This window comes from Chroicocephalus ridibundus, chromosome 12 (genome assembly GCF_963924245.1).
Source record: "Chroicocephalus ridibundus chromosome 12, bChrRid1.1, whole genome shotgun sequence".
NCBI lineage: Eukaryota > Metazoa > Chordata > Aves > Charadriiformes > Laridae > Chroicocephalus > Chroicocephalus ridibundus.
Genome location: NC_086295.1, coordinates 11,389,744 through 11,404,320, shown reverse-complemented (window position 1 = coordinate 11,404,320; position 14,577 = coordinate 11,389,744). Strand labels below are relative to the sequence as shown.

The 14,577-nt window shown below is 57.4% G+C and overlaps 2 protein-coding genes across 2 annotated transcripts in view; one reads left to right on the top strand and one right to left on the bottom strand.

Moving 5' to 3' along the window:
* The window catches only part of RBPJL (recombination signal binding protein for immunoglobulin kappa J region like), a 17,424-nt gene extending 17,205 nt beyond the window's left edge, over positions 1 to 219 (bottom strand). Inside the window, exon 1 of the mRNA XM_063350338.1 lies at positions 130 to 219. Coding sequence (XP_063206408.1) covers positions 130 to 219 — 90 coding nt within the window. The remainder of the gene's footprint in view (positions 1 to 129) is intronic.
* The window catches only part of MATN4 (matrilin 4), an 18,393-nt gene extending 3,816 nt beyond the window's left edge, over positions 1 to 14,577 (top strand). The window contains exons 2-11 of the mRNA XM_063350243.1: positions 6,932 to 7,045; positions 8,420 to 8,989; positions 10,205 to 10,327; positions 10,737 to 10,859; positions 10,961 to 11,083; positions 11,222 to 11,344; positions 11,810 to 12,223; positions 12,609 to 12,761; positions 13,545 to 13,649; positions 13,828 to 14,577. Coding sequence (XP_063206313.1) covers positions 6,973 to 7,045; positions 8,420 to 8,989; positions 10,205 to 10,327; positions 10,737 to 10,859; positions 10,961 to 11,083; positions 11,222 to 11,344; positions 11,810 to 12,223; positions 12,609 to 12,761; positions 13,545 to 13,649; positions 13,828 to 13,886 — 1,866 coding nt within the window. The 5' untranslated portion in view covers positions 6,932 to 6,972 and the 3' untranslated portion in view covers positions 13,887 to 14,577. The remainder of the gene's footprint in view (positions 1 to 6,931; positions 7,046 to 8,419; positions 8,990 to 10,204; positions 10,328 to 10,736; positions 10,860 to 10,960; positions 11,084 to 11,221; positions 11,345 to 11,809; positions 12,224 to 12,608; positions 12,762 to 13,544; positions 13,650 to 13,827) is intronic.

Sequence of the window (14,577 nt, the reverse complement as noted above, 5' to 3'; positions counted from 1 at the left end):
GCTGAAGCTCTCATGTCAAGTTGTTGAGGCAGATGGTGGGCTGAGAGCGGCTTCCCCATGCCCAGGCTCCCTAAGGCACGTCTGGGTGTTCCCTCATCTGTCTTCAGGTGCCCTGAGGTGTGCCCTCACCCCGGGATGCGAGCGGGAGATCCAGCACAGGTCCCGGCTGCCACAGTCTTGAACAAGTGGCTTTGACTCTCCTCGTCTCTGGTTCCTCATGCCATGATGTAGGACTCTCCTTGGAGAGCCTCATGAGGCCTGAAAGCCTCAGTGAAGCAACCTTGGACTCTTCCCTGATCTCTCCTGGAAGCTAAGACCTTGTAGGCACCCTTGACAAGAACTTGGTAAATGCAACAGGGTGAGATGATTTCAACTGATTGCTCCCAGGTTGACCAGAAAGGGCTAATCCCACAGAGGGGTGAGGTTGAGGTCAAGCGATCCTCAGCTGTGGCCTCCAGTGCTGCTTTGAGGCTCTGGGGAGGTCTCGCAGCATGTTTCCACGCAACGTCTCTGTGTGTTGATAAGGACAGGATGATGCTGAGGCACAAGGGTCCCCGAGGCACCTGCTCTTCAGTTTGAGCAGCAGTGAGGCCACAGGCCACTGCGACAGTGGCGGAAGTTCTTCTCTGGTGCATCTCCTATGGGCCGATGGCACCCTGGTCCTGGAACAGCAGTTCTCCTGCCGTCCTGCTGTCAGAGGGACGTGGCAGCCGTGAAGTTAAATGGGAGCAGTTCCCCAAGCTACCTTTGGGAAAAGTTTCTAGACAAAGAATTTTACCGGCTTGCTTTTCTGTCTTGAGGAGGGCCGAAAAGTCTAAGCATGCCTTTCTGCAGGCGCCAAACACTCCTCGCTTTCTGCTATTTCAATTAAAGCCATAGCAGGATGGGTAGGATAAAGGGGAGAGGCACAAGAATATTCTCCTGGCGTGTTTCCTTATGCCAACACATTGAGTCACGTCTCCAGAGTGAGAAATATGATATAAAGATTTAGAGAAGGAGGTCAGGCAATGGATCTATGATTGCGGGGCTGAAATAGCAGGCGCTCCCTGTGGTTGTCTGTGCCGTGTTAATCTTGCTGGAGGTCAGCTGGGGATATCGGTCCCAGCAGATTCAGGAGACAGACATCCTGCTGGTAACTATCAATCTCATTGCTTAGAGATACCGGCTCTGCTGCGTCAGGAGCTCAGCTGACAATCTCTGCACCAGCCCAGGGGCTGCTCCGGGCCATTTCTCTTTCCTTTGTGGTTGAACATGCATATTTCTGGGGAAAAAAAATGCTAACACCTTCCTCCCAGAACAAGAACTTGGGCAATGGATTGCTGCCTCAGCTTCTGGATGGCCCAGAACTCCTTCCCTCCAAAGTTTGAAGTCTCTTGGCCCAGTTCAGCTGTCCTCCAGGGGCCTGTTTGCCAAAGAGCATTTGCTTTTTAAAGAGAGTTAGTGAGGTGGGTCTTTCCCCTGTTGATCGCTCTTCATCAAAATCTAAAAGGATTCCAAAATCCCTCCGGTTTTGCTTAAAATACCAGTTAGGAGCAAGGCTGAGTTTGCCTGTCATGCAGCCCAGGGGACAAGGGCAGCCTAAGCGGACTGAGAGGAACAGAGAAATGCTACCAGCAGTCCTGAAATAGGAGCCATCTCTTGACATGAGAACAAGCGGAATTGGCTGACCATGTTTTTTCCTCTTGGCTAGATCTTTAACACCGGCTTCAAAGGGCCGTGTTTAATTTGCAAGTGAATACGGCATTTATTCTTGCCAGCTTTCGCCGCAGCAGCCCAGGTACGGTGTGTATGAGAGCAGAGGCTGGCTGGGCGAGAGGCTGTCCTAGCTGAGCTGCAGAGCTCTTTTAGGAATAGATTGACTGGGATTTTAACTTTAGGAATTAGGCTGGGAGGTCTTTTAGGAATAGATTGGCGGCAGAGAAAGATCCCATAGTGCTGTCGTGGAGAACCTCTAGAAGGGGATGGTCTGTTCATTGCTACACCCAGCATTTCCCTCCCCAGGGGGCTTCAAATGTTATAGTACAAGCCTGTTGGGACTTATATGAGCTGAGAAACAAAGACATCTGTCACTCAGCCTGCAAATGGACCTGGACAAAAAACCCGTCTTCCTCCTGCCCTCCCTGCGAAGATGCTAATCCTTTCCAAGTGCAGGAGTGGGCCCCATAAAACGAGGAATTGGCTCTTTAGGGGAGCAAGGGGAGGGAAAGAGAAGTCCCTTCCGCTTCCAGCAAGGTTTTCCTGTTAGAACACTCCTGCCGGTTTGCTCTTGTTGGGTTTGGAGCCGTGATGTGCTGTTTGAGAAATGCAGCCTTGTTTTTTTTTTTTTTTTTTCAAACAACGTGTCCTTCCAGGTGGCACTTGGCCCAGTAAAGCTGCCATAGCGTTGTAACCGGAGAGTACTGCGATGTCCTGGAAAGAGTCTGATCTTGTTCTCCCACACGTGTGTTTGGGAAGAACCAAGGACACAGCAGTCCTTAAAAAGAGACAAAAAAACCCCATTTCCATGCCATTTTCTTGCTTTTGGTGTTCTTGCTCAGCTCTCTCCTGGGAGTTGCAACTCGTCACCCAACCGCTGTGGAGGATGAGCACTGAGATGCTGAACTGTGATGAAGTGCAAGGTCAACGCTGCCTGTAAAATGGTCCAGAGGGTGGATTCGGTGCTCGTGGGCAGCAGAGGCACCGCTGAGAGCCGTCACCTGCAGGCAGGGAGTGCCTAGAGATTGTGGCTTATCTTGGGAGAAACCAGCTTTTGGGCAACCCTCCAGGAAAGGGTGGATCCAGCTCCGTGGCTGCCCTGGGCTTCAGCCGTTCAGACGACTTGAGGGTCTTGCAAATATATGGACCACATGCCAGCGGTCCCTCAGGGTCTCCACAGCAAAATCTGGCATTGAGAGGTGCCTCCCAGCTGATGTAAGTTGTCTGTATCTCTCCAGACAGATCTGGTTGCTTCCTTGTCCCCCATGCCTGGGGTAAGACACGCTTCTGTCATCCTCTCTTGGTCTTACGTGCACTTTTTGGGCAGTCTTTCTCTCAGGCATGGACCTGAAGGATGACTTGCTGTCCCACCAAGGACAGATGCAAATTCGTCCCCCACTCCTCCAGCCTGAGGCCAGCTCTTGCTGTGTTTCTGCTGTTGTCCTGGCAGGACTCGTGTCCTAAGCACAAGGAGTCTGTATCCAGGCTCATGAACCTGTTTTGGGGCTTTTTTGATACTTTGGTCAAATAACACTCATGTGGGAGTTGAATTAGGACCTGCCAAAACAGCTTGATTGGGTCTCCACAAAGAAAGACCCTGCAGAACAAAACAGGCTCTATGGAGAGGCAGGCGAGATGGGTGAGTCTCAGGAACACCACGTCTAGGGCTGCTCTACCATCGGCCAAGGCTTCCAGCACAGAAATAGGTGCTATTAGCTGGTAGTGTGTGTGGCATCAGTATCGTGCGCCCCTGCCATGTGTACGTGCTCCAGCACATGGGCACACTGCATGGCACAGCTCTCCAGCCTTGCTCGTGTTGGGTAGCAGCGTGCTCGGTCAGAGGCCCCCAGCTGTGCCCTGCGACTTGCAACGCATGGGGATCCCTTGTCCTGGCTTCTCGCGGGGTCTGGAGCCAGGGCAGAGCTGCTGCTGCTCCCACAACGTGCCAAAGGTCTGCCAAGCCCAGGCAGGTGCTGGAGTCATCGTAAACAGAAATCTCAGCTAAAGGCTGACGTGCCCAGATATACGAAATCTTGTATGTGGTTGGATGTGAGACCTGGCTCACAATTCCATAGCTGTGGTGTCCACAACCTGTTTTCTTCCTCCTGATGCTACGGTCGGGGCTTTTCCTGGGCTGCGAATACACTGCCTTCTCCTGAGTCTTCCACCCCTCCTTTCTCCATCTGCTTCATCCCTGCTACAATTCAATATATAAAGCCCCCACCCCTGTAACAGTGAGGAGGGTACAGAGCTGGCTGCATCCCTCACCCCACTCCCTGCCCTGCCCTGTCCTTTGGGCTTGACCAAAGGATGGTGCACTCAGGTCTGACCTGCGCGGATGAACCAGAAGGGGAACATACGGAGCATTTCTGTTAACCTGTAGCCAGGAGAGAGCTGCCAAGGAGGCCACGCTGAAACCCGAAGCGGCTGTTTTTCCTGAGACTCAGCACTTGGCAGGGAGAGCAGACGGAGGAGTGGCAGAGCGGGGATGGATGCAAGCACCTGGGGGGCAGCGCTGCCAGGGAAGGTACCCAGGGAAGGTGCCTGGGGAAGGCATGCTGTCTTACCTGTTTGCCTCTGGGGATTCATCTCCATGTCCTCCTTGTCCGAGATCATGAGGAGAGCCGAGAGGAGGCTGGGGTCATTGCTGTCCCTTCCGTCCTTACGTGTGGCTCTTCCCTTGGTCACCCTCTTTGTGCCACGTACTGAGCATCTCCTTCAGCAAGGACAAACACTGGCTGGTTTTCCCCTCGCGTTGCTCAGAAAGCTCAGGAGATGGTCCAAGTGTCCCTCTCGGCTCGGCTGCCGTGGGGTTCGGCAGAGCCAGCCCGTCCAGCAGCGCTCACCCTGCCTGTGCTTTTTTTCCTTTATAGCTCAGCGTTATCTCAAGGTCTCCGGCGCTGCGGCCGGCGCTGTGTTTGCCTTGCCTCGCAGCACCTGCCTGCCAGCCGCTCGCTTCCCACCCATCTCCCTCCCGCTCCCGGCTGGTGGCAGGGGGCTCGGCGGGGACATGGAAGCCCTTGGGGTAAGGGGGACTCCTGCGGGGCTGCAAGCCAGCCCCAGTGCTGCCAGTCCCAGGGCAGTGAGGACAGTGAGGAGCCGGGGACGTTGCCCAGTGTGGGATGGTGGGAGGGATACTCGGGAGCTTCTGTCCCATCAACTTTGCTTCTCTGTCCCCATCAGCCTCGCTGCTGGGGCAGGGCTGGGCATTATATTGAATCGGAGACCAGGGCACCATCCCATCCTGGGTCTCTCCTGCCAGGACTGGTGCTGGATGCATGGCCGAGCCACCGTGCCCTGCCCTGTCCAGGCAGCATCAGCCCCTCCAGCCAGGAGGAGTGCCAAGACTTCATCCAAAGCTGAGATGCTGTTAAAAATAGATCAGTCATGAACTGGTTTTCTCCTCCTTGGTTCCTGGCCCAAGAGCTCATTCCTCTCTCCGGGATGGCTTTGAAGCTATCTGGATGCTGCGAGACGCAGGCTGCGTGCCAGCCTGCCGTTGCGGGGAGCCTTGGAGAGCAGAGGGCTGCAGGGACATTATAGGTGGCATAGCTGTCCCTAAAATATTTAGTGGTTACTGAGTGCTTTCTCTCCCCCCCAAAAAAGCGTCACTGGAAAAATAATTTTGTGGGGAAATGAAGCTGGGATAGCAGAGGCTGTTTTCTCCTCCGCTTGCACATGGTGCTTTTGTGAGGGGGTGCAGGCACTCGAGCACTCCCGGCCACAAAACGATGCTCGCCTCGGCCCTGTGGCTTCCTAGAAGATGCCTGCCGTGCTGCAGCCTCCCCTCATCTCCCAACCCGGAGCGATCCCTCCACTGCACGGCTCTGCAGGAGCTCCCAATGCCCACGGCGCGTCCTGGGCTGGCTGGGCTGCTCACCCTCCCTGGGAAAAGGCCGTGTCTCCCACTTGAGACTGGTGTTCTGGATCCCGGTTTCCTCTTGTAGCCCTTTTCTGTCCTTCTAATTCCTCAATATCGTTTTTCAGGTGTGAACACTGAGTCTGGAGACAATTTTAAGATGCAGCTGTGAAACCTATTATCAGCATCGCTGCTATCAAATGCATTAGGTTCAGGGCTGCACGTAGACACTGAGCAATTAAATGGCAACCCTGGTGATGAATTACAACTGAGACCTCCTGGGGCTAAATAAATATCGGCTGATAACTACTGATAAAATGAATTTCCATGTGCTTTTTTCAGAAGCACCCTTCCACTATCTGTGCCTACGTCTCCCGGGGGAAACCGCATTAACTGTGGTATTTCCCAGCCCGCCCCCCGCCCCCCCACCCCAGCACCTTGGGTTTCCAACCAGAGCTGGAATAAAAATAAGCCAAATAAATCTGTGTCCCTGCAGGAGCCAGGCAAGGGCAGGGAAAAGCAAGGCAAGACAGGGGTGGGCAGGGAGGGGGAACAAGTGACAAGCTGAGGTTTTGGGTAACTGGTCTAAATGTTTTTCCTCCGCCTCAAACGCATGAAAAACCTGTCGGGGTGCAGAGTATGCCTTGGAAAAGGCAGCAGGATGGGGAATGCTGGTGAGAGAGCGGTGGGGTCCCCCGGGGTGATGCTTCCCCGTGAAGAAGGAGAGCAGTGGGCTGGCAGTGCTTCTGCCCGGGGCAGGGGGACGGCTGCAAGGCCATCTGCACAGGCACCCTGCCACCCCACGCCTGCGGAGGCTGCTGCTCTCCTTTGGAAAAAGGCAGAGAATAAATTCATGGAGCTTCTTGGAAAAAGGGTCTTTGACAGTGACTTCGAGAGCCTTCTGAGCAGGTTTTGTCTGTGCTGGTGTTTCATCTGGGGGCTTCTCTTCCCAGCATGTTGCGGAGGGAGTGTCGGGGGGGGCCGGTGCTCCCCATCTCTGGGTGCAGCCTTCCCACTCTCCGGCTGGCTGCGGAGAGCAGCCGCACTGCCAGTGAGAAAGCATTTGGCTGAACATCCCATCCGCCTGGTTTGCAAGTGAAAATAAGGTTTGTCCGATGGCCAGCTCCACCCAGAGCAGAAAATCAGACCCTTTGGCAGATGGTTGCTACTGTACTGAAATTTAACTGTGCTGAGACTGCCAGTCCTCGAATGGGAAACGTCCCACGTGGGTTCAGAGGAGCTTGGGGATGGCTCTGTCACAACTGCTGCTGCTGCACAGGGTTTTTGGCACTGTCTGGGGACACCCACCGCAGGCGAGCGTGGCCCCGCGGCTCAGCCCACTCTCAGCACTGATTGCACATCATCTTCTCCCCACAGCGAGTTCCCCCAGCCCCGGAGCCGTGTGGTCTCGCAGAGCCATGATGAAGCTCCTGCCCGTTGCCCCTCTCCTCCTGCTTCTGACGGCACTGGAAGCCAGACCAAAACCTGCAGGTGAGCCCTGGATGGTGGGAATTGCTACAGGGAGAGGGAAGGGAATGTGTCAGGGCAGTGAAGCCCTCTGAGGACAGCTTGCTGCTTGAGGGGGGGGACACCTGCTGCCTCTTCTTTGGAGGCATCCCCAGGAGGATGGAGGATCTCCCCAGGCATGGGACCCGAACTTCCCAGCACTGCCCAGGGGAGCGGGAGCCCAAGCCTGGCCCCAGCATGGTGGGTCTGGTGCCACTTGCTCCGGGCACATCCTCAGCCTTGGCACAGCCCAGCTCAGGGCTTGTCACCCTCCTGCTCGTGGGCTCTGACCACCCGAGGGGGAACCCCCTCCCTCCATGGGTCTCCTGATGGGGGGGACAAAGCAAACCCAGGGCCACCAGCCTCTTTCCTCCCAGGGCAGAGGGAGCTAAATCAATTCCATTTTGAAAACAGTGAAGGCACCGAACAGAGAAAAGAGCCGGGTATGTCTTGGAGACCTTCGGAGCAGTTGAGATGACAGCCCAGGTCTGGGCATCATCCCAAGGGGACGCAAAGTGTTTGCTTACCATTAGGGCCAAATTCTCCCAGGCTTGGGTACACACAAGCCAAGCAAAATATGTTCCTTGGCATTTCATATGCTAAACACTCTCCCGGTTTGCACTGGAAGTTGCACCCATATATCCAAGAGAGGCTCTTTGGCTCCATCCCCACCATGTGCGTGCCCTTAGCTGTGCTTTTCACTGTCTCGTTTTCTGCCCTTAAAAAAAAAAAAGCAGACCAAAGCAAGCTCTGGTTTTAGGCAGAAACTGGCAAAATGCAGTAAAACCATGGGAGGCTGGAGCTGTGGGGGAAACAGAGGAAATGCCCAGAGTGGTATTTTCATGGAAGGTGCCACAGCAGCGGGAGCCCGTACGGGGCAGGGTCTGGAGCAGGAGCTGCGGCTTACAGAGGACAGCACAAGGCACTGGGCTGTTTTACACTTTAATGCTCTGATTTACTGCAGAGATGAAGATGCCGCTGCCTAAACCTTGCCAGGGCAGATGCCGACAGACAGAGAGGCGTTTCTGCAGCCTGGGGCCATCGGCTGTGGAAATACAGGGAGCAGGATCTGGGTCTGGCTGCAGAGACAGTGTTGGGGAGGAGGGGACACTGCCATTTCCCCACAGCCCCACGGCCAGGACCTATCTCCCCAGCCTATCATCCCTGCTCCCCCTCTGCCGGCACCCCCCATGGGTTTATTTGGCAGGGGGAAGGTGCTGGTCTGTGGGGGCTGCCCAGACCTGCCCTCTCCATCCCCCACTGAGCACCCCTCCAGCCACCCAGTGGGGATGTCTCTGCTCCCAGCCCTGCTCCCCACAGGCAGCCGCAACGCTGAACCCTCCCTTTGCCCCCTTCCAGCCCTGAAGTGCAGGACAGGACCCCTGGACATCGTGTTTGTGATCGACAGCTCCCGCAGCGTGCGCCCCTTTGAGTTCGAGACCATGCGGCGCTTCATGATGGACATCATCGGCAGCCTGGACGTGGGCCCCAACGCCACGCGGGTGGGGGTGATCCAGTACTCCAGCCAGGTGCAGAACATCTTCTCCCTCAAGACCTTCTTCACACGGGCGGACATGGAGAAGGCCATCAACAGCATCGTGCCGCTGGCCCAGGGCACCATGACGGGGCTGGCCATCCAGTACGCCATGAACGTGGCCTTCACCACGCAGGAGGGCGCACGCCCTCTGCACAAGAAGATCCCCCGCATTGCCATCATCGTGACGGACGGGCGGCCCCAGGACCGCGTCACCGAGGTGGCCACCCAGGCCCGGAATGCTGGCATCGAGATCTACGCCGTGGGCATCCAGCGGGCAGACATGAACTCGCTGAGGGCCATGGCCTCGCCGCCGCTGGAGGAGCATGTCTTCTTGGTGGAGTCCTTTGAGCTCATCCAGCAGTTCGGGAAGCAGTTCCAGGACAAGCTCTGTGGTGGGTGAGAGCTGCAGGGTGGCAAGGGTGGCCCTGGCGCCTGCTTCTCATCCAGGCTAGAAAATGACCTTCAGAGGGGCATTTGGGGTGGCTGCCCTTGCTAGAAGGAGTGTGGACAGGGAAGGAACCTCCCCAATGGGGTGTTGGGACAGGCAACCTTTCTTCTTGCTCGCCTTTCTTGGGGGGAGATATGGAAAGCTTTGAAAGCACTGCAAGCAAGTGCTTTTCTTCACCTGTGCTCTGCCCCAAGCCAGGACATCGTGGCAGCAGTGACAGGAATATTCAAGAGCAGAAGACGTGGAGCTGTTTTCCCGGGTGTGATGGGGGCGGGTGACACAGAGCCTCATATACATTTCGACGTGGCTCTAGCAGGGTTCTCCTCCTACGCAGACACGTGCATGGCATCTGCTGCACACACATTTGTGTTTAATAAAACCCTGGCCGCGTGGTGCTGCTCTGGAGCGTCCAGCCGGTCTCGGCGGGGAGCCGGCAGGCTGGTTCACACCGTGGCCGTGCTGGCGGGGCTGGGACCGGTCTGTCCCCTGCCATGCTGGCGGGTTTTGCCCGAGAGCTGGCACTGCAGCAGGCTGGCAAGACCTTGCTCATGTACTTCAGCACATGTCAAAGGGCAGAAGGCAGCTGCCAGCATCCTTTGGGCAGCGTTTCCCAGCCAGGGGCAGGTGCGTGCCTGCAGGGCTGCATTATTGCCGCGGTGGGTCCCTGCTTGCTGACCAGATATTTCTGGTGGGTCCAGGGCTGACCAGATATTTCCCCCCCGGGGCCCTGATGTGCTCCTGTGCCTGATGCCTTTGCTTACAATGCCCTGTCCATCGCCTGCCTGCCCTGGTGCCCGCTTCCCGGCCGGCTCCGCAGGCTCCTGGCCGCACGGACACACAGACCTGACTCATTCGGCATGTTCTGGCTGAGCTCAAGCTTTCGCTTACTCAGCTGGAGCTATTGACAGTATCAATTAATATTGAGCGTTAATTTAGTGCTTGGGTAGATCAGAAAGCTGAGGCAGTCCAGAAACCTGCCCCGTGCGGTGTCCGTGCCCGTGCATTGGAAATCAGTGGGTGAGCACTGGGGCTGGAAGGGCTGGGGCCATGTGGGTTGTCCCGGTGGCTTCGGCTGCAGGGACATGGCACATGCCAGAGCTGGGGTCCCTGCGCATCCAACCTGCCCGTGGGCTGCTCTGACGCCCTTTCTGTCTTTCAGGGGTGGACATGTGCATGGAGCAGGAGCACGGCTGCCAGCACAGCTGCGTCAGCACCCCCAGCTCCTTCTACTGCGAGTGCAACCCGGGATACAGGCTCAATGCGGATGGAAAGACCTGCTCCCGTAAGAACCCTTTTTTTATCCTAACTCTCACAGAGGGCTTGTAGCTACAGGTCTCAGGGAGGGAAGCCGGAGAGGACCCAGTGAGGCCAGCAGCAGCCCAGATGCTCTGTTCACCAGGGAAGCTGCCTCCCGGGTCTGTAACGACTGCGGACGTTCAGCATTGCTAAACCCTGGTCACCTCTCTGGGGTGGGACACTTGGGGCTCATGTGGGTGTACCTGGCTGTCACCCGAGTGCGCAGTGTTTTGGCCCTGTATTTTGAGTGCAAAGCGGTATTCATTAGTTCTGGCCACTATCCCGGGACTTTTCCTTCTTGTCTGAAGGAGATGGGAGGTTTCCCGAAGCCCTGGAGCAGTCCCTGCTCGGCTGCTCTGGGGCAGGAGGGTGACGGGTGTCGTGTTCCCCTGCAGCCATCGATGCCTGTGCAGACGGGAGACATGGCTGTCAGCACCAGTGCGTCAGCACCCGTGGGTCCTACTCGTGCCGCTGCCGCGTGGGTTACTACCTCAACCAGGACAAGAGGACCTGCTCCAGTAAGTCTCTCTCTCCCGTCCTGTCCCTTCATTTGCTTCTCACTCTCCCTCTCCATCTCTTGTCTCTCCCTTTCTGCCCACCCCTCTCCTTCTCTCACCAGTGATCGATTACTGCAGCTTCGGAAACCACAGCTGCCAGCACGAGTGCGTGAGCATCCCCAACGGGCACTACTGCCGCTGCCGCAGCGGGTTCACGCTGCAGCCCGACGGCCGGTCCTGCAGGGGTACGTCCCGGCGCAGTGGCACAGCATGGGCTGCGGTGTACGGCGGACACCGTTACGTCCTGCCCGGTCCCCAGGGGAAGGGCTGTTCCCGGGCCACCCCACCTGGACGGGGATAACCCTAAGCTCTATGTCTTCCAGCCACTGACCTCTGCAACGGGGTGGATCACGGCTGCGAGTTCAAGTGTGTGAGCACGGAGGGCTCCTACCGCTGCGTGTGCCCCGAAGGCCAGCAGCTCCAGGCTGACGGCAAGGCGTGCAGCAGTGAGTACTGGGACCTGGCTCTTGGTGTCCTCCTTCTCTGGGCTCTCTGCTCCTGGCAAGGGCTTACCTGAAACTAGGCTGGGGGTCTAAGTGGGACTTCATCTGAGCTGGGTTGGAAGGAGGATGGAGAGCTAGCTGGGCTTGCGGGAGCGCCCCGGCTGCTGTGGGGATGGATGTGGGCTTGTGTCCTCAGAGACATGGCCCAGAAGGTGCAACAGGAGCTTTGAGGAAAGGCTCAGGAAAAGGGAGACCTAGGAAGGACTTTCAGGGGACGCTGAGGTGGCAGTGGAGGTTTTTGGGCTGAGACCCCTGGGCACGCTTTGTCCTGCTTCCTAGCCTCACCCCAGTTGAAGATCCAGGGGGTCCACGTGGTGTCCTGAAGCTCTGCCCCAGCCCTGGGCATCTTCACCCTGATGGTGCTCCCAGCCAGGCTGGTCCCTTCTCACCTTCCTCCTCTGCCCACAGAGTGCGGGGCCGGGCACGTTGACCTAGTGATGGTGATTGATGGCTCCAAGAGCGTCCGGCCCCAAAACTTCGAGCTGGTGAAACAGTTTGTGAACCGCATCGTGGACCTGCTGGAGGTGTCCCCCCACGCCACGCGGGTGGGGCTGGTGCAGTACTCCAGCCGCGTCCGCACCGAGTTCCCCCTCAACAAGTACCACAGTGCGGACGAGATCAAGAAGGCAGTGATGGAGGTGGAGTACATGGAGAAAGGCACCATGACTGGCCTTGCCCTCAAGCACATGGTGGAGCACAGCTTCTCCGAGCTGGAAGGTGCCAGGCCTCTCTCCCACAACATCCCCAGAATTGGTCTTGTCTTCACGGATGGGCGCTCCCAGGATGACATCTCTGAATGGGCCAGGAGAGCAAAGGAGTCAGGTGCGGGGGGCCGGGGAACGCCCATATTGCAGTGCTTTGGGCATCCCAGGATGGTTCCTTGGGGTGGCTGGCTCTGGGGGAGGCTGCAGCATCCAGCCTTGGCGTTCTGCATCGCCTGGGTCCACAGGGGCAGACGTGCCTCTGCTGTGGTCACAGGGTGCTCTGAGCAGCATCCTTCATGCAGCATCCTCCACCGTGGCAGTGCTGCTGCATTCCTCAGCATCCTTCCCAAATTCCTGATGTGGATTTGGGAAGCCGAGGGGAAATCCTGCATCCACGGCTTCCCAGGGGAGATCCTGCATCCTCAGCTTTGCTCCCTTGGGGCTTGGGGCTGCTTGGTGCGGGGTGGCTGCCATGGTGCTCAGGATCCGTCCTTGCCATGCAGGGATTGTCATGTTCGCCGTGGGTGTCGGCAAGGCCGTGGAAGAGGAGCTGAGAGCAATCGCCTCCGAGCCGGTGGAGCAGCACTTCTCCTACTCAGCAGACTTCACCACCATGACCCACCTCGTGGAGAACTTCAAGCTGAACATATGCCCAGGTGGGTGCTCCTGGCCACAGCAGGGGGCTCAGCCCCGAGCTGGGGGAGCCCTCCTCGCCCTGCAGAGCTGGAGGGGGGGTTTGTGTGTCTGTCACCCTGTCACGTACCCCAGGGCTGAGCCGGGTCGGCGTGAGCCTAGGTTGTCTCTGGATCTCACCAGGCTGTTGTGGGTATGGAGGTGGGTCTCAGGGAGGCATTTGGAAGAGAAGGTGGTGGAGCTGGGGGGTTTAATACAAAAATATTCATGTGAGTGGCCACTGCAGTGCTGTTGTGTGGGCAGAGCCTGGGGTCGCACCCTGCCTTGAGGGACACTGCCCCAGCTCTGAAGACGACCTGTCTCCTCATCCAGACTGGCACTTCTGCTGCTGACGGGTGCACCATGGAGGACCATGGTGGTTTACTGGGAGGGTGTCCCTGCCCAGGGGCAGGCTGGGGCTCCCCAGTGCCCTTGGGACCCCCACAGGACTGTAGATGGGGGGGTCAGCATGGCTCCTGCCACCACAACTTGAAGGCAAAGTGAAGGTCGGCACTGGCTGTCCATGGCACGCTGTGGCCACGTGCGCGGCAGCTCCGCGGGATGCCCGGCGGCGAGCTTACTGGGCTCAGAGGGATGCAGCCTGGGGAAAGGAGCGAGGCTGGAAAAAGAAGGGAAAATAGAGGGAGAGCCCTGAGCCTCAGGTCCGGTGGCTGCAGGGACAAGGGACTCGTGCTACCTGGGGGCAGGGCAGAGCCAGGCGCCGTGGGGCCATGGCTCTGACTGCACCCAAACCCCCCCGGTCACAGAGGAGGGCAAAGGGGAGATGGAGATCCGCAGCCCGTGCGAGTGCGAGGCGCTGGTGCAGTTCCAGACGAACACCGTGGCCATCCTGCAGAGCCTGACCGAGAAAAATATCCTTTGGGGTGATGCCTGGGCTAGCCGGGGTGCAGGGCAGGCTGGGGACAGGCTGCACGCAGGGAAGGGAGGGGGGGATAAATGGGAGCGGGAAAGATTTTAGGCTTTTTCCTCTCGAAGGAGTCTTTTGCCCCGCAGACCATTGGGCTCACAGTGTTTCCTTAGCACGTTCACTTGCTCAGATGACGGCCAGACTCGAAGACCTGGAAAAGCAGATTGCCAACAAGAAGTGATCCTTGTGGAAGGCTGCAGCGCTCGGACGGGGCACGGGGACGTACAGTAGCTACGTGGCATTGTTATTGCTAGGTTATTGTAAAGCATCAGTGTTTGTTCTTGTATTGCAAAATCCCGGGGGGGGATGCGGAGTGTATTTACAAAAACAAAAACCCTAAAAAAAAACCAAACTAAAAAAGAACTTGAGCGAAAACCCCTGCTGTGAAGCCAAGGGGTTCAGCCGTCGCTGTTGCCTCGTTCCTCCGAACTGGCAGGACTGGGATGAGGTGGGATGACTGCGTGGGCAGGCTGGCCTTTGGAGGAGAAGACACGACACCTGGCTTTTTCCCTGGGATGAACCAGCCCCCCCCCCCAGCCCCTGGCCAGCCCCCAGCGCCCAGCGAGCTGCTTTGCAAGAGAAAAAAAAAAATATCTATACTGATCGCACCCTGAGAGCTTCTGCCATCTCAGCGGCTGCTGAGTGGTGGGGCGAGGAGAGCTGGGTGCCGCGGGCAGTGCATGGGGATGTGTGCCCCCCCGGGGCCGGCTCCCGGCATGGTGCCCGGGTGTGCACCCACGGGAAAGCAAGGGGGCAGGAATCGTCAGGTCCCCCTTGCCCCCATTTCGGCGGAATTATTTGGGAATCGGTCATTATCTTGTTGTTTTTTTTTATCACATAGCGAAATGGTAATATTTCTTTCTATAAATATC